This window comes from Hylobates moloch, unplaced genomic scaffold (genome assembly GCF_009828535.3).
Source record: "Hylobates moloch isolate HMO894 unplaced genomic scaffold, HMol_V3 SCAFFOLD_15, whole genome shotgun sequence".
Lineage (NCBI taxonomy): Eukaryota > Metazoa > Chordata > Mammalia > Primates > Hylobatidae > Hylobates > Hylobates moloch.
Genome location: NW_026652290.1, coordinates 12499229 through 12517270, shown reverse-complemented (window position 1 = coordinate 12517270; position 18042 = coordinate 12499229). Strand labels below are relative to the sequence as shown.

Genomic DNA, 18042 nt, shown 5'->3' with positions numbered 1-18042 from the left:
AATTCACAATTGCAAAAATGTGGAACCAGCCCACATGCCCATCAATCAATGAGTGGATAAAGAAACTGTGGTATGTATGTGTATATATATATACACACACACACACAGAGAATGGAATACTATTCAGCCGTAAAAAGAAATGAATTAATGGCATTTGCAGCAACCTGGATGGGATTGGAGACTATCATTCCAAGTGAAGTAACTCACGAATGGAAAACCAAACATCCTACGTTCTCACTCATAAGTGGGAGCTAAGCTATGAGGATGCAAAGGCATAAGAATGACACAATGGAATTTGGGGACTCAGAGGGAAAGGGTGGGAAGGGGGTGACAGATAAAAGGCTATTAATTAGGTGCAATGTATACTGCTTGGGTGATGGGTGCACCACAATTTCACACATCACCACTAAAGAACTGACTCATGTAACCAAACACCAATTGTTCTTCAATAACCTATGGAAATAAAAAATTAAAGAACAAAGAGTTCAGTCTTTCTGTAATCTAATCTTGGAAGTGTATATTATCCTATCCTATCAGTCTCCCAGACCAACCCTGCTACAGGGTAGGTGGGGACTATATGGGATGTGAATACCAAAAAGTGGGCACACTGGGGGCTGGCTACTTAGAGGATGGTTGCTACAAACCATATTTGTAATTTTTTTTTCTCAAGATGGAGTCTCGCTCTGTCGCCCAGGCTGGAGTGCAATGGCATGATCTCGGCTCACTGCAACCTCCACCTCCCGGGTTCAAGTGATTCTCCTGCCTCAGCTTCCCTAGTAGCTGGGATTACAGGCACGCACCACCACATCCAGCTAATTTTTTGTATTTTTAGTAGAGATAGGGTTTCACCATGTTGGCCAGGCTGGTCTTGAACTCCTAACCTTGCTCGTGATCTGCCTGCCCTGGCCTCCCAAAGTGCTGGAATTACAGGCGTGAGCCACTGTACCTGGCCTTATTTATTTATTTATTTAGAGACAGAGTTTCCTGCCGGGTGTGGTGGCTCATGCCTGTAATCCCAGCACTTTGGGAGGCCGAGGTGGGCCAGTCACCTGAGGTCTCAAATCAACAACAACAACAACAACAAAAGATAGAGACAGAGTTTCCCTCTTGTTGCCCAGCCTGGAGTGCAATGGTGCGATCTCGGCTCACCACAATCTCTGCCTCCTGGGTTCAAGCAATTCTCCTGCCTCAGCCTCCAAAGCAGCTGGGATTATAGGCATACGCCAGCACGCCTGGCTAATTTTGTATTTTTAGTAGAGACAGGGTTTCTCCATGTTGGTCAGGCTGGTCTCGAACTCCTGACCTCAAGTGATCCCCCTGCCTTGGCCTCCCAAAGTGCTGGGATTACAGGCCTGAGCCACCGTGCCCGACTATGTAATTTTTTAACCACTAAAAAAAAAAAATAAAAAATAAATAAACAAGTATGGGAAAATACTAAGATCTGATAAAACTCGGTTATACTTGTGCAGCTGTTCATTACACTATTCTCTATAACTTTTTGAATTTTTTATAATAAAAACAAAAATATTTTCTCCTTAAAAATGTGCAGAGCATACCTCACATAATGTTAACAAATAATCCTAAAGACAATTATTATTATTTTTTTTTGAGACACGGTCTCACTCTGTCGCCCTGGCTGGAGTGCAGTGGCACCATCTCAGCTAACTGCAACCTCTGTCTCCCAAGTTCAAGCAATTCTCCTGCCTCAGCCTCCTGAGCAGCTGGGACTACAGGCAAGCACCATCGTGTCCGGCTAATTTTTGTATTTTCAGTAGAGATGGAGTTTCATCATGTTGCCCAGCTGGTCTCAAACTCCTGGCCGCAAGTGATCCACCCACCTTGGCCTCCCAAAGTGCTAGGATTATAGGCGTGAGCCACTGTGCCAGGCCAAATACATACATACATATATATAGATAGATAGACAGATTTTTTTTTTTTTTTGAGACAGAGTCTTGCTCTGTCGCCCAGGCTGGAGTGCAGTAGTGCAATCTCGGCTCACTGCAGCCTCTGCTTTGTGGGCTCAAGTGATTTTCATGCCTCAGCACCCGGAGTAGCTAGGACTACAGGTGCCCACCATCAGGCCCAGCTAATTTTTTTTTTTTTTTTTTTTTTTTTTTTTTGACAGAGTCTCGCTCTGTCGCCCAGGCTGGAGTGCAGTGGCGCGATCTCGGCTCACTGCAAGCTCCGCATCCCGGGTTCACGCCATTCTCCTGCCTCAGCCTCTCCGAGTAGCTGGGACTACAGGCGCCCGCCACCACGCCCGGCTAATTTTTTGTATTTTTAGTAGAGACGGGGTTTCACTGTGGTCTCGATCTCCTGACCTCGTGATCCGCCCGCCTCGGCCTCCCAAAGTGCTGGGATTACAAGCGTGAGCCACCGCGCCCGGCAGGCCCAGCTAATTTTTGTATTTTGAGTAGAGACAGATTTCACCATGTTGGCCAGGGTGGTCTCAAACTCCTGACCTCAAGTGATCCACCTGCCTCGGCCTCTCAAAGTGAAGGGATTACCGGTGTGAGCCACTGTACCTAGCCAAGACAATTTTAAGAAACAGGCACTCTTGGCTGGGCACGGTGGCTCATGCCTGTAATCCCATCACTTTAGGAGGCTGAGGAGGGTGGACCACAAGGTCAAGAGATCAAGACCATTTTGGCCAATATGGTGAAACCCCATCTCTACTAAAAATACAAAAAATTAGCTGGGTGTAGTGGCACGCACTTGTAGTCCTAGCTACTTGGGCAGCTAAGGCAAGAGAATCGCTTGAACCCAGGAGGTGGAGGTTGCAGTGAGAGATCACGCCATTGCACTCCAGCCTGGGTGACAGAGCGAGACTCCGTCTCAAAAAAAAAAAAAAAAAAAAAAAAAACAAGGACAAATAGTCCTTGTAAAGAAGGAAATTGTAAGAAGGGAATAGACTGAAATGAACAAACAACAGGATGAAAAAAAAGGAAGCTGACTAATAATTCTTGAGCTTTCAAACCCTTACTGGGGTCAGGTGCAGTGGCTTACTCCCTAATCCCTGGGCTTTGGGAGCCCCAGGTGGGCAGATAGCTTGAGCCCAGGAGTTTGAGACCAGCCTGGGCAACAGAGTGAAATCCCATCTCTATTAATAAAGAAAAAAAAAAAAAAGCGGGGGCGGGGGGAGGGGAGGGGAGAAAGGAAAGAAGATCCTTATTGGAAAGAGCAAAAGGCAGAACTGATGCTACTGAAAATGAAATCAGTGACTGATGTACAAATTCCAGAATGTCTCCTAGAATAACAAGAAAGCTGGGTGTGGTAGGTTATGCCTGTAATCCCAGCACTTTGGGAGGCCAAGGAGGTTGGATAGCTTGAGCCCAGGAGTTGGAGACCAGCCTGGCCAACATGATGAAACCCCATCTCTACAAAAAATACAAAAATTAGCTGTGTGTGGTGGTGCGTGCTTGTAGTCCCAGCTACTCTGGAGGCAAAGGTAGGAGAATCACCTGAGCCCTGAGAGGTCAAGGCCACAGTGAACCTTGATGGAGTTTTGCCACTGTACTCCAGCCTAAGCAACAGTGAGACCCTGTCTCAAAAAATAAATAAATAAATAAACAAGCAAATAAATAATAGTAGAAATACAAGATAAAATAGAAGGCCAAAAGTAGAATATCAACATTAATAACATAACAAGAAAATAGGAATATTTGTCAGATTCCTAAGGCAAAAACAACAGCCCAGGAGTGTAGATAAAAACAGCTCCATATAGGCCGGGCGCGGTGGCTCACGCCTATAATCCCAGCACTTTGGGAGGCCGAGGCAGGCGGATCATGAGGTCAGGAGATCAAGACCATCCTGGCTAACACGGCGAAACCCCGTCTCTACTAAAAAAAAAAAAAATACAAAAAAATTAACTGGGTGTGGTGGTGAGCGCCTGTAGTCCCAGCAACCCGGGAGGCTGAGGCAGGAGAATGGCGTGAACCCAGGAGGCAGAGCTGGCAGTGAGCCGAGATCGTGCCACTGCACTCCAGCCTGGGCAACAGAGCAACACTCTGTCTAAAAAAAAAAAGAAAAAAGAAAGCTCTTATTAATGCATGGCCGGGCATGGTGGCTCACGCCTGTGATCCCAGCACTTTGGGAGACCGAGGCAGGCAGATCACCTGAGGTCGGGACTTTGAGACCAGCCTGACCAACATGGAGAAACCCCGTCTCTACTAAAAATACAAAATTAGCTGGGTGTGGTGGAGGTCTGTAATCCCAGCTATTAGGGAGGCTGAGGCAAGAGAATCGCTGGAACCTGGGAGGCAGAGGTTGCGGTGAGCCGAGATCGCGCCATTGCACTCCAGCCTGAGCAACAAGAGCGAAACTCCATCTAAAAAAAAAAAAGCTCATATTAATGCAATAAAAAGGCTAAATACATATTTGAGCTGGGCGCGGTGGCTCATGCCTGTAATCTCAGCACTTTGGTAGGCCGAAGCAGGTGGATCACGAGGTCAGGAGTTTGAGACCAGCCTGGCCAATATGGGGAAACCCCCCATCTTTACAAAAAATACAAAAATTAGCCAGGTGTGGTGGCATAAGCCTGTAGTCCCAGCTACTCGGGAGGCTGAGGCAGGAGAATGGCATGAACCCGGGAGGCGGAGCTTGTGGTGAGCTGAGACCACTCTACTGCACTCCAGCCTGGGCGACAGAGCAAGACGCTGTCTCAAAAAAAAAAAAAAAAAAAAAAAGGCCAGGCGCGGTGGCTCATGCATGTGATCCGAGCACTTTGGGAGGCCGAGGCGGGCAGATCACGAGGTCAGGAGATCAAGACCATCGTGGCTAACACGGTGAAACCCCGTCTCTACTAAAAAATACAAAAAATTAGCCGGGCATGGTGGTGGGCTTCTGTAGTCCCAGCTACTCAGGAGGCTGAGGCAGGAGAATGGCGTGAACCCGGGAGGCGGAGCTTGCAGTGAGCCAAGATTGCGCCACTGCACTCCAGCCTGGGCGACAGAGCGAGACTCCGTCTCAAAAAAAAAAAAGAAAAAAGAAAAAAAATTGGTAGTTCTTCTAGACACCTACTAAAACCAGTTAGAAAATATAAAAGAAAATGCCGGGAGCAGTGGCTCACGCCTGTAATCCCAGCACTTTGGGAGGCCGAGGTGGATGGATCACGAGGTCAGGAGATCGAGATCATCCTGGCTAATATGGTGAAACCCCGTCTCTACTAAAAATACAAAATAATAGCCAGGCGTGGTGGTGGGTGCCTGTAGTCCCAGCTAGTCGGGAGACTGAGGCAGGAGAATGGCGTGAACCCGGGAGGCAGAGCTTGCAGTGAGCCGAGATCGCGCCACTGCACTCCAGCCTGGGTGACAGAGCAAGACTCTGTCTCAAAAAAAAAAAAAAAAAGAAAGAAAGAAAGAAAATATAAAAGAAAAAATATGCTATCCACATTACATCAAAAATATAAAATACCCAGGAATTAAATCTAAGAAGAAATGTTTAGAGCTTAGACGAAGAAAATGATAAAACCCTAGCCAGGCGCAGTGGCTCACACCTGTAATCCCAGCATTTTGGGAGGCCAAGGCTGGGGGATCACTTTCGACCAGGAATTTGAGACCAGCCTGTCCAACATGGCGAAACCGCGTTTCTACTAAAAATATAGAAATTAGCCAGGCATGGTGGTGTGTGCCTATGATCCCAGCTACTCAGGAGGCTGAGACAGGAGAGTCGATTGAACCTGGGAGGTGGAGGTTGCAGTGAGCCGAGGCTGCAGTGAGCTGAGATCGCACTACTGCACTCCAGCCTGGGCTACAGAGCCAGACTCCGTCTCAAAAAAAATAAATAAATAAATAAAAAATAAATACTGTCTATGTTAAAGATGATAGCTCAGATTTCAGATTTAGGAAAGGATGGATTTATTTGTCAATTGGATTAGACAACTTTCTGTTACTCAAGAAAAAAAATAAAATTAGATTCTTACATCAGACTACAATACCAAAATAAATTCCAGATGGAATCAAGATTTAACTATAAGCATTATAAAAATATAGGGAGATTTTATATATGTGTGTGTGTGTGTGTGTGTGTGTGTGTATATGTAAATTTTTTTTTTTTTTTTGAGATGGTGTCTCGCGCTGTTGCCCAGGCTGGAGTGCAGTGGCACAATCTCAGCTCACTGCAAGCTCCGCCTCCCAGGTTCACGCCATTCTCCTTCCTCAGCCTCCCGAGTAGTTGGGACTACAGGTGCCCGCCATCACACCCGGCTAATTTTTTGTATTTTTAGTAGAGACGGGGTTTCACTGTATTAGCCAGGGTGGTCTCGATCTCCTGACCTCGTGATCCACCTGCCTTGGCCTCCCAAAGCCCTGGGATTACAGGCTTGAGCCACCGCATCCGGCCATATATGTAAAATTTTGATTTCAAGAAAGTCTTTCTCGGCCAGGCGCAGTGTCTCACACCTGTAATCCCACCACTTTGGGAGGCCGAGTCGGGTGGATCACAAGGTCAGGAGTTCAAGACCAGCCTGGCCAACATGGTGAAATCCCATCTCTACTAAAAATACAAAATTAGCAGGGCATGGTGGAGCATGCCTGTAATCCCAACTACTGGGGAGGCTGAGGCAGGAGAATGGCTTGAACCCGGGAGGCGGAGGTTGCAGTGAGCCGAGATGGTGCCATTGCACTACAGCCTGGGCAACAAGAGTGAAACTCCTCCAAAAAAAAAAAAAAAAAAAAAAGAAAAAAGATTGATGGATTTTATGATACATAATTTTAAAGCTCTATGGCAAAAATCAATAAAAGGTTTTAACGAACAAAATTTTGCCAGGAAATATTTGGAACACATATAGACAAACCATATGAACAGGCAATTAACAAAAGAAGAAATGCAAATGGCCAATAAATCTATGAAAAAAATGTAAAATTTCACCTGCCATTAAAGAAATATGCATTAAAATGAAGAGATTTTTTTTTTTTTTTTGAGATGGAGTCTCGCTCTGTCACCCAGGCTGGAGTGCAGTGGCATGATCTCGGCTCACTGCAACCTCTGCCTCCCAGGTTCAAGTGAGTCTCCTGCCTCAGCCTCTTGAATAGCTGGGATTACAGGTGCATACCACCACACCCAACTAATTCTTGTATTTTCAGTAAGAGATGGGGTTTCACCATGTTGGCCAGGCTGGTCTTGGACTCCTGACCTCAAATGATCTGCCTGCCTCAGCCTCCCAAAGTGTTAGGATTACAGGCGTGAGCCACTGCACCTGGCCCCCACCCCCATCTCTATTAAAATAAGATAAAATAAACACAAAATAATGAACCAACAAAATAATAATACAACTCATTGTAAGTAAAATGCTATCCCGAGTTCTGCGAGTCATTCAAATTCTCTAGAATTACCACTTCAGCCGGCTATTTTATTTTTATTTTTTTTATTTTTTTTGTAGAGACAGAATTTCACCATGTTGCCCAGGCTGGTCTGGAATTCCTGAGCTCAAGTGATCTGCATGCCTCAGCCTTCCAAAGTGCCGGGATTACATGTGTGAGCCACTGCGCCTGGACTTCAAATTCTTTATCATACAACACAGAGTAGATGCTCAATAAATATCTGCTAAGCAGAAATACACACTCAAAATACCAGAAACAATCAAGGAAGGGAATGCCTATTGGTCTCTTGGGTTCTTCCTCCTGACAGGTATACACACCTATTGCAGCAACAAACACTTAGGCTGTGAGAAACCAATACTGTTAAACATTCGAATCAGGTGACAAACTCCTCAGGCTCTGGTTTATATTACCAAGCACCCTGAGGATAACTTGGCCTCCTCTGTGGCTTGTTTATGGAAAGAGAATGCTACCCAGGCTAACATGACTTTGCATTTCTGAGTTGATTTCTCATTGCAAATTAATAAACTGGCATTGTGGCTACATAGATCAGTCTCTTTGAACTCTTTGTACCTTCCACCATTAGTGTGATTTCTTTCTTTTTCTTTTCTTTTTTTTTGAGACGAAGTCTCGCTCTTGTCCCCCAGGCTGGAGTGCGATGGCGCAATCTCGGCTCACTGCAACCTCCGCCTCCTGGGTTCAAGTGATTCTCCTGCCTCAGCCTTCCAAGTAGCTGGGATTACAGGCGCCTGCCACCACGCCTGGCTAATTTTTGTATTTTTTGTAGAGACAGGGTTTCACCATGTTGGCCAGGCTGGTCTCGAACTCCTGACCTCAGGTGATCCGCCCACCTTGGCCTCCCAAAGTGCTGGGATTACAGGCGTGAGCCACCGCGCCCGGCCCATTAGTGTGATTTCTAAGGCTGAAGCCAGACACTCCCCAAGACCCAGGACTGGACTCTGGCAAGTTCTTCCAGCTGGTGCCACCCCAGGAGCCTCTGGGAGCCCCTGGGAGCCATCCAGCCTGCTCCCTGTCTCTACATTTCAGGGTGTGGGTTTCAGGGCATTCAAAACATTCCTGCAACAGAAGAGTTTCGGGAACACCCCCAATAGGTTCTGGGTGATTTGAATGTAATGGTAAGAAGGTATGTCAGAGATGTGGCTGTAACTGAGAAATCTTAAGCCTAGTGAATTTTATTCCACTTGACTTAAAGAAAGAGCACGTGAAAGAAGGGGATCTGAGGACATCTATAAATAGGGCTCCGAGGGCATGAATTGACTAGTGTTTATCTGGTCTTGTCTAGGGTCTGGAGACCCTGACTCTGGTGTACCCAAGCTTTGCAGTGGCTGTAGAGGTTTACTCTTTTGGATGGAGATATAATTCACTCCTCTAACACCTGAATGAGGGACTATGAGCTCATCTCCTTAGCTGCAATTTGATTTAATGCTCAACAGGCAAATTTCTTTTCTTTTTCTTCTTTTTCTTTTCTTTTTTTTGAGACAGAGTCCTGTGCTGTTGCCCAGGCTGGAGTGTAGTGGCGCAGTCTTGGCTCACTGCAACATCTGCCTCCTGGGTTCAAGCGATTCTCCTCCCTCAGCCTCCCAAGTAGCTGGGATTACAGGCGCCCACCATCATGACCGGCTAATTTTTGTATTTTTAGTAGACACGGGGTTTTACTATGTTGGCCAGGCTGGTCTCGAACTCCTGACCTTGTGATCTGCCCACCTTGGCCTCCCAAAGTGTTGGGATTACAGGTTGAGCCACCGCACCCAGCCAGCAAATTTCTTTTCTTTGATTTAATGCTCAACAGGCAAACTTCTTTCCTCCTCCTCCTCCTCTTCCTCCTCTCCCTCTTTTTTTTTTTTTTGAGACAGAGTCTCACTCTGTCACCCAGGCTGGAGGGCAGTGGCACCACACTGCAAGTTCCGCCTCCCAGGTTCACGCCATTCTCCTGCCTCAGCCTCCCGAGTAGCTGGGACTACAGGCACTCGCCACCACGCCCGGCTAATTTTTTGTATTTTCAGTAGAGATGGGGTTTCACTGTGTCAGCCAGGATGGTCTGGATCTCCTGGCCTCGTGATCGACCCACCTCGGCCTCCCAAAGTGCTGGGATTACAGGCGTGAGCCACCGTGCCCGGCTCTCCTTCTTCTTTTTCCTCCTCCTCCTCTTTCTTTTTTTTTTTTTCTTTTTGAGACAAAAGTCTCACTCTGTCGCCCAGGCTAGAGTGCAATGGCATAGTCTCGGCTCACTGCAACCTTTGCCTCCCAGGTTCAAGCGATTCTCCTGCCTCAGCCTCCTGAGTAGCTGGGACTACAGGAGTGTGCCAGCACACCCTGCTAATTTTTTTGTAATTTTAGTAGAGACAGGGTTTCACTATTTTGGCCAGGCTGGTCTTGAACTCTTGACCTCGTGATCCGCCCGCCTCGGCCTCCCAAAATGCTGGGATTACAGGCGTGAGCCACCATGCCTGGCTCCTCCTTCTTCTTCTTCTTCTTCTTCTTCCTTCTTCTTCTTCTTCTTCTTCTTCTTCTTCTTCTTCTTCTTCTTCTTCTTCTTCTTCTTCTTCTTCCTCTTCCTCTTCCTCCTCCTCCTCCTCTTCCTCCTCCTCCTCCTCCTCCTCTTCTTTTTTGGGACAGGGCCTCTCTGTCACTCAGGCTGGAGTGCAGTGGCACAGTCTCGGCTCCCTGCAACCTCCCCCTCCTAGGCTCAAGTGATCCTCCCACCTCAGCCTCCCAAGTGGCTGGGACCACAGACGTGAGCCACCATGCCTGGCTAATTTTTGTATTTTTTGTGGAGACAGGTTCTCTCCATGTTGCTCAGGCTGGTCTTGAACTCCTGAGCTCAAGAGATCTGTCTCGGGCTCCCAAAGTACTGGGATTACAGGCATGAACCACCCTGCCTGGCCTCAACAGGCAACCTTCTGATTAATAATTAGACCTCTGGGCCACGCGTGGTGGCTCACGCTGTAGTCTAGCACTTTGGGAGGCCAAGGTGGGTGGATCACTTGAGGTCAGCAGTTTGACACCAGCCTGGCCAACACGTTGAAATCCCGTCTCTGCTAAAAATACAAAAATTAGCCTGGCATGGTGGCATATGCCTGTAATCCCAGCTACTTGAGAGGCTGAGGCACGAGAATCGCTTTAGTCCGGGAGGCAGAGGTTACAATGAGCTGTGATATATAATGAAACAGTTTTACTAAACGTAGGAAGCAGTGACTTGGTTTCTCCAGAAATTGCCTAACACACACATTCCAGGATACATTCTCTGTCATCTGGAATCTCCCTTCCACAAACCCAAGCTGTCTTAAGCACTATTTTCCTATTTGTTGTTGACCTAATCTAGAAAAAAGCTCCCGTCACTCGTTCTCCCCCACCCAGTCCCTCAGTCCCGAAACACGCTTATTCCCTGCACTTGTCACCCCACCCTTTGCTGCCCCCACCCCAGTGCGCAAACGCACACAGGTTTAAAGTTTAGGCTGTGATGCTATCCTCGCCCGCAGATCACAGGACAGACATTCCCGGGGACAACTTTGCGAGGCCATGTGCTCGTCCCCCTTAGGAAGGAAGAGGGAGAAATCCCTGCGGCTCGGTTTTGTTCCAATGGTCTGCTCAGCGAGTGATTCCCGTTTCCCCAAAGGCTGCCCCTCATTAGCATGAACGGGGGTGGGGGTGTGGAGAAGGGGTTGGGGGAGAGAAAGCAAGCAAAAGCCCAGGCTCACTTTTAGAGCCTGGGAACCCTGTCTGCAAAAATGACAGCTAGAGCTTTCTGGCTCCTCTGTTTGATCGTCGGATCATCCCCCGAAGCACCGGTGGCGGAGAGAAAAAGTAAGATCGGTGTAGTGCGGGGCCCTGGGAGCGGAGCGGGGATCTGAGGGGGAGCTGGGAAGGAGGCTCAGTGAAACGCGGGACGAGGAGGGGGGTCAGAGCTCGCAAGAGAGGACACCCCGGGTCTGCGTTCGTCTCATAAAGGAGCAAAGTGTGTCCCCAAGCTTTCGTGTCTCTTGGCAGCCTTTTCGGAAAGAAGCCAATTCAGCTACTGAAATGATCCCGAGCAAGCCGGGCAGGCTGGGGAAAACTTTGCATGTTAAGTAGTTGCTCCATCACAGAGGAGGGAAAGTGTCAAAAGGGGTCGTGGCGCGCCTTTCGGGAGCCGTGCCTGGGCCGGGCTCGCAGGACGCCGCGGGGTCCGCCCCTCTAGGCTGGGTGAGCAGTGGCTGCGGGGGGCGCTGGAGAAGGCTGGGGGGAAGCCGGGCCGAAATCCGGCAGCCCCGGGCACTTTGCTCTCCCCGCAGCCCCAGCGCACAACCTTGGGACACCTGAGCCGGGGTTTAACTAACACGCACACACTCTTATACTTCATGCACGAAATGAAATTAAGTTACTCAGCCCGTGAAGAAATGAGGGGTTCTCTGGGGGATCGTATTTTTGTTTTGCTTTTATTTGGATGTTCTGTCGGCTTCGCTATCTCTGGGAAAAACAGTTTCCGTACCTCACAGGGCAATTTACTCTGGGTTATTTTTCCACATGGAAATTGAATGACTTCAGTGGCATTTAACCCAAATATCAGACAATCTTTCCCATGACAACAGATGGTGATATCAATGGGGAAGCAGTTGTGAGGTCAACAGTTGACAGTCAGGAATTGGATATCCACCAGAACTTTATTCAGCTGTGCATGGCACAACCGTTTAACAACATAATGAGTCAGAATCAACCTCTTTGCAAAAACATGAACTCTAACCAGCTATTATTGCTGGGTGAAAGCTGATTTTAAAGCAGATTATCGATTTGGCAAGACCAATCACTTTAAATGAAGTGTTGCCAGAGCTGCAAATGGGCAGATCCATCTCTTTAATGCAAGGGGAGAGAAAAATAAAGGCGAGTTCTTGCCTGTTTGGAGGGCACTGGGACCCAGGCAAGCAAGGAGATGAAATTGTGTAACTGGTATGGAAAGGCGCTCAGCTCCCAAGCTGGCTGAGGTTTACTCACCAACCTGTCTGCAGAACTAGGGAAAATCATTAATAATTTTAAAAATTTGTTTTCATGCCATACCATTTAAGAGTCTTTCCTCCACCAACTAATGGGGAAAAAAATGTAAGCGATGTGTGCTTTTATACTTAACCAGGGGCCTCTGCCTCCCAGCCAAGCTTTTAAAACCTTCCTTAGCTGTGGTTTACCAGTAAGTGGTGTCCAAGAAGCCAGATAAAAATCCACTTACAAATGCTCGATTCTGCAGAGACAGGGATGACAGTGTAAACACGGATGGGAAAACCAAATAGTTCTGTTGTCAGGGGCGCTTAAACAATTAGGAGAACCTGTAATATGAGACCTTTCCCCTGGGGTTTGCTTTTGGTACTTTCTCAACAAACCGTAAATAGCAAAGAGGCGGATGTTTATATATGTATTTTATATATATATATATATATATACACACACACACATGCACACATACACACATATACGTATATATTAAAGGAAGGACAAAAAAGTTTCTTATCTAACCAGTGTTGTCAGACATATTTAGTCTTAGAGTAAATACGGGGTTGTAATTTTAAAAGCTATAATCTTAGAGGGCAAGACCCTCGTATCCTTCTTCCTTTGGGGCCTGGGAAGCGCGTGCCCCGCTTGGCCGCGACGCTGCGTCCGGGTTCTCCCTGCTTCACTTCCAGGCCTCCGGGCCTCCCTCCCATCGCTCCTCTTGCAGGTGCCTGCGAAGCCTCCCTTGTTCCCTATCTCCTCTCCCCCACCCAGAGCCCTTCTGCAGCGCCCCTGCCCCACTAGCGGCCTCCTTCCCTTCTGGCCTCCCTTCCCCTCTCGGCCTCCCGTCTCAGCCTCCCCTTCCCTCTTCTCCCTTCTCGGCTTCCCCGGCTTTCCCCGACGTCCTCTCCTTACTGCTTCTCCTCCCCCACCGCCTTCCCGCCTCTCCTCTTCTCTCCCCACAGCCTCGCCGCCGCACAGCAGAAAGCCGGACTCCCGCGGCTGCCAGAACACGGAGGAGACACCGGGGCCCCGCGCGCAGCCGTTCCTTGAGGCCCCGCAGCGGCCGCGCGCAGCCGAGGCCGCCCCCGCCTGGCCTGACCCGCGGCGCCGGAAGCCCCCGCCGCCGGCCGACAACCAGGCCAGCTTCCGGGAGGCCGCACGCGCGCCCGCTGGCCCACCGGGCCCGCGCCTGGCGCAAGCCGAGAACCGCGCGTCAGGAGCCCGGAGGGGTCAGGCCTGGGCCCCCCGCCGCCCCCGCCGCCAGCGTGCCCACCCGGCCGGCCGCCCGTCACCCGCGCCCGCGCCCGCGCCGCCACTGCGCTTCAGCCTCAGCTTCGGCCTCAGCCCGCCGCAGAGGGACGCGGAGCCCGGCGCTGAGCCCTGCACGCGCGCCTGCCGGTCCGACCTGGACGAACGCGAGGCGTTCTGCGAGAGCGAATTCGGTGAGCCCGGCCGCCGCGCCGCCGCCCCGCGAGCCTTTCCGACCCCCGGAGAAGCCCGCCCGCGAGATCCCAGAGCGTCCGACCCGTGCGGGCCGTTTCGCGGTTGCTAAAAACCACCGCCCGGGGGACTGGGAGAGGAACTTGGGGTAATGCTCTTTTCCAAACTGTTTTTCGGAAGCAGCGGTGAACGGGATCGTGCACGATGTGGACGTGCTGGGCGCGGGCATCCGGCTGGTGACCCTGCTGGTGGATCGGGACGGGCTGTACAAGATGAACCGCCTGTACCTCACCCCCGACGGCTTCTTCTTCCGAGTCCACATGTTAGCCCTGGACTCCTCCAGCTGCAATAAGCCGTGTCCAGAGTTTAAACCTGGTATTGAAACTGACCTGAATGACGCTGCATATGTACCTTATACCATCGTTTGTAACGTGGGTGCCACAGCCCGGGCTGTAGGTCGCCCAGCCTTTTTTTGGGAGGGTTGGGGGACAGTGACATGAATGGGATTTAGACGACAGGTATTATTTCGGCCACTCTATGATTTAAGCCCTGTCAGCCCCCACCCTCAAGGGTGAGAACAGCAGGGGTTGGCACAAAGCGGGCTGTCAATAAATAGATGTTGACAAATGGGGTGGACGACCAAACACCATTGCCAGAAGGGACTGTACAGAACTGAGTTTAGAAAAGCTGCTTTTTTGGGTGTGTATGTGGGGTTGGTAGGGGGGAATACCCACACCCACATCTTTCTAGACATGTGCTCTGGGAAATCCTGATAGATTGTGATAAGGACCTTTGTTCTGTAATGTGGTCCGGTTACATACTGCTTTTTTTTTTTTTTTTTTTTTTTTTGTAGACTGAGTCTCGCCCTGTCGCCCAGGCTGGCCAGGCTGGAGTGCAGTGGTGCAATCTCGGCTCACTGCAACCTCCATCTCCCGGGTTCAAGCGATTATCCTGCCTCAGCCTCCCAAGTAGCTGGGATTACAGGCATGCACCACCACGCCCTGCCAATTTTTGTATTTTTAGTAGAGACGGGGTTTCACCATGTTGGCTAGGCTGGTCTCAAACTCCTGACCTCAAGTGAGCTGCCCGCCTCGGCCTCCCAAAGTGCTGGGATTAAAGGCGTGAGCCACCACACCAGCCTGGTTGGTTATCTTCTAAAGGTCACTAGGCTGTTTCCACCAGATGCCTGTAGACTGAATATCAGTTTCAACTTGTGCAGCAAGATAATAGATTGCAGCTTAGGCATTTCTTAAAGGCCTTACGTTTTCTGTTTCATGGCATTTAAAAGACACTATGAATTAATGTTCTGGTTATTTTGTCCAGGCAGCAGGTATATTGTGATGGGCCACATCTACCATAAGAGACGGCAGCTCCCTACAGCTCTGCTCCAGGTCCTGAGAGGCTGCCTCCGTCCAGGGGATGGACTGCTAAGGAGCAGCAGCTATGTGAAAAGGTTTAACCGAAAAAGGGAAGGGCAAATTCAAGGTGCAATTCATACCCAATGCATTTGAAACAACCATCCTGGCATTTCTGGACCACAAGAGACATCGGCAACAAGACATGAGAGGTCTATCTTCATGTAATGGGTCCTCCTTTAGAAGAGAGCCCACAGCTACTCTCTGAATGACTTGCATAGTTGCAACTGTAATCTCGAAGGTGTCACTTTGTTATTTACAAGATGCTTCTTAAATTTACAAGATGCTCCTGAGCTCAGTGTCAAGGTGATTCAACTGTAGTGCCAGACAATGATTTACACAGCTCAGATAATTGACCTATCCAGTTAACAGATCACTGCTTCATAAGTTTTTAAATTATTTTAATTTAATATTCTTTAGTAGAAATAGTCCATACAAACATTTTCTTGAATTTAAATATACAACTTTTATATCATGTATCAAACCAGATTTTATATTCAAACTATCACATTTTAAATTCTGTACATAACAGTAAGCGCACTAGTCAAAAGACATTTATGTTTGAAATGTCATTTAGATCAAACACAAGGGTCAAAGCCCAGGACAAGTATTAAAGTTTTACACTTAAAGAGTACTAAAGGGCCAGTGTGCAGATGGATGGATTAAAAAAATAAAATAAAAAATAGTACTAAAGGCAAAAATGTTCCTGATGTACCAAAAAGCAAGATATAGTTTATTTTCGTGCTTCCCTGCACCTAATAATGTATGATTTGTGCTGAACTGGCAGCTATCCCAATGTGAAATGTGTTCTGGATGTATCTGATGTCACTTTTCTATTAAGACCAAGTATAATGTTTGTTTGTAAAGCAATAAATCTTGCCTTGAAATCAGATCTTGGATGCACCTGTTTGTTTTTGTTTTAGCCTTACTGAGCCCTAAAGGTTTGAGAAAAAGGCTTTCTCAAATTCATTCCCCAAACCTTGGAACCAATATTCACCAATGACAGCTCACAAGCAAGTGAATTTTAAACATTTTTCGGTTGGTTTTAAAAAGGTTTAATTGGCCGGGTGCAGTGGCTCATGCCGGTAATCCCAGCACTTTGGGAGGCTGAGACTGCCGGATCACCTGAGGTTGGGAGTTCGAGACCAGCCTGACCAACATGGAGAAACCCTGTATCACTAAGAATACAAAATTAGCTGGTGTGGTGGTGGGCACCTGTAATCCCAGTTACTTGGGAGGCTGAGACAGGAGAATCGCTTGAACCCGGGAGGTGGAGGTTGCGGTGAGCCGAGATCACACCACTGCACGCCAGCCTGGGCAACAAGAGAGAATCTCTGTCTCAAACAACAAACAACAACAACAACAACAAAAATGGTTTAATCACTATCTAAATTAAATATTGATTTTATACCTGAGTCCACAAAAGAGTATTTTTTTGGAAGATTAGGCTGTACTTTAGTTTATATGAAGCATGGTGAACAGAGACAACCACTAACGCATAGATGAAGATGACTGCCTAAAGACAGAAAGGAATCTCACTGGAGAGAGAACAGCCTATTTGGCCTCACGGTGATGCACTCAGGAAGCTCAGGATGTGTCCTGACACTGTCCATGGCACACAGTAGTAGCACTGTGCACCTAAAGGACATCCAGGATGGGAAGCTAGGGAATCACAGGAGCCAAGAAGCAATAGCCTAACATTACAATATCTGATACTATTATTTGTTCCAATTATGGGGCATACAGGTAATAAAGGGTTGAGAGGTTCTGAGTGTTCTATGGTAAAGCACTACTCAGGGATTTTTCAAGTATTTTCCAAAAATGAGTTTTGTCCAAACATAAATTTTACTAGAATTGCTTTTTGGGAGTCAGCGGCATTATTACATGAACTATTGGTAATAGAGTATATAGCTAATGAAGACCTCCTGAGTTAGTTTTCTTTAAGATAAAAAACATTAACTCGGGCATAACTCAGGCCAGTCAAATCAAAGTTGAATTTTTAAATGTCAAAAGGCTAGGCCAGGTGCGGTGGCTCACACCTGTAATCCCAGCACTTTGGGAGGCTGAGGTGGGTGGATCTCAAGGTCAGGAGTTCGAGACCAGCCTGGACAACATGGTGAAACCCCATCTCTACTAAAAATATAAAAATTAGCCGGGCATGGTGGCGGATGCCTGTAATCCCAGCTACTAGGGAGGCTGAGGCAGGAGAATCGCTTGAATCCGGGAGGCAGAGGTAGCAGTGAGTCCAGATTGTGCCACTGCACTCCAGCCTGGGAAACAGAGCAAGACTCCATCTCAAAAACAAACAAACGAACAAAAAAAGGCTAAGTGGTTATCTCGAATAATGTGGTGGAGACAACTACAAGATGACCAAATAGATAAATTATTGGTTGGATGGTCAGATGTTAAAACAAAGAGAAAAGTTATAAATAGTTCTGGAATATTTTTTTGAGACAGAGTCTTGCTCTGTCACCCAGGCTGAAGTGCAGTGGTGTGTGATCTCAGCTCACTGCAACCTTCACCTCCCAGGTTTAAGAGATTCTTCTGCCTCAGTCTCCTTAGTAGCTGGGGATTACAGGTGCCCAGCACCATGCCTGGCTAACTTTTGTATTTTTAGTAGAGACAGCGTTTCACCATGGTGGCCAGGCTGGTCTTGAACTACTGACCTCAAGTGATCCAACTCCCTCGGCCTGCCTGTGTCGGAATTACAGGCGTGAACCACTGCGCTAGGCTGATTTTTTTTATTTTAGCCTGTATCCTGCTGAAATAACTCTAGTTTATAAGAGAAAAAAGGTCCAGGTGTAGTGGCTCATGCCTGTAATCCCAGCACTTTGGGAGGCCGAGGCAGGATCACTTGAGGCCAGGAGTTTGAGTGCAGACTGGGCAACATA

The 18042-nt window shown here is 48.1% G+C and overlaps 1 protein-coding gene across 1 annotated transcript; it reads left to right on the top strand.

Moving 5' to 3' along the window:
* Positions 1-10772: 10772 nt before the first annotated feature.
* On the top strand, positions 10773-16986 carry CUNH17orf58 (chromosome unknown C17orf58 homolog). Its single transcript, XM_032177832.2, has 4 exons — positions 10773-11141; positions 13259-13738; positions 13920-14111; positions 15060-16986. Exons 1-4 carry the CDS (start codon positions 11066-11068, stop codon positions 15245-15247), a joined length of 936 nt encoding a protein of 311 aa, XP_032033723.2. The 5' UTR covers positions 10773-11065; the 3' UTR covers positions 15248-16986.
* The last annotated feature ends 1056 nt before the right edge of the window (positions 16987-18042 follow it).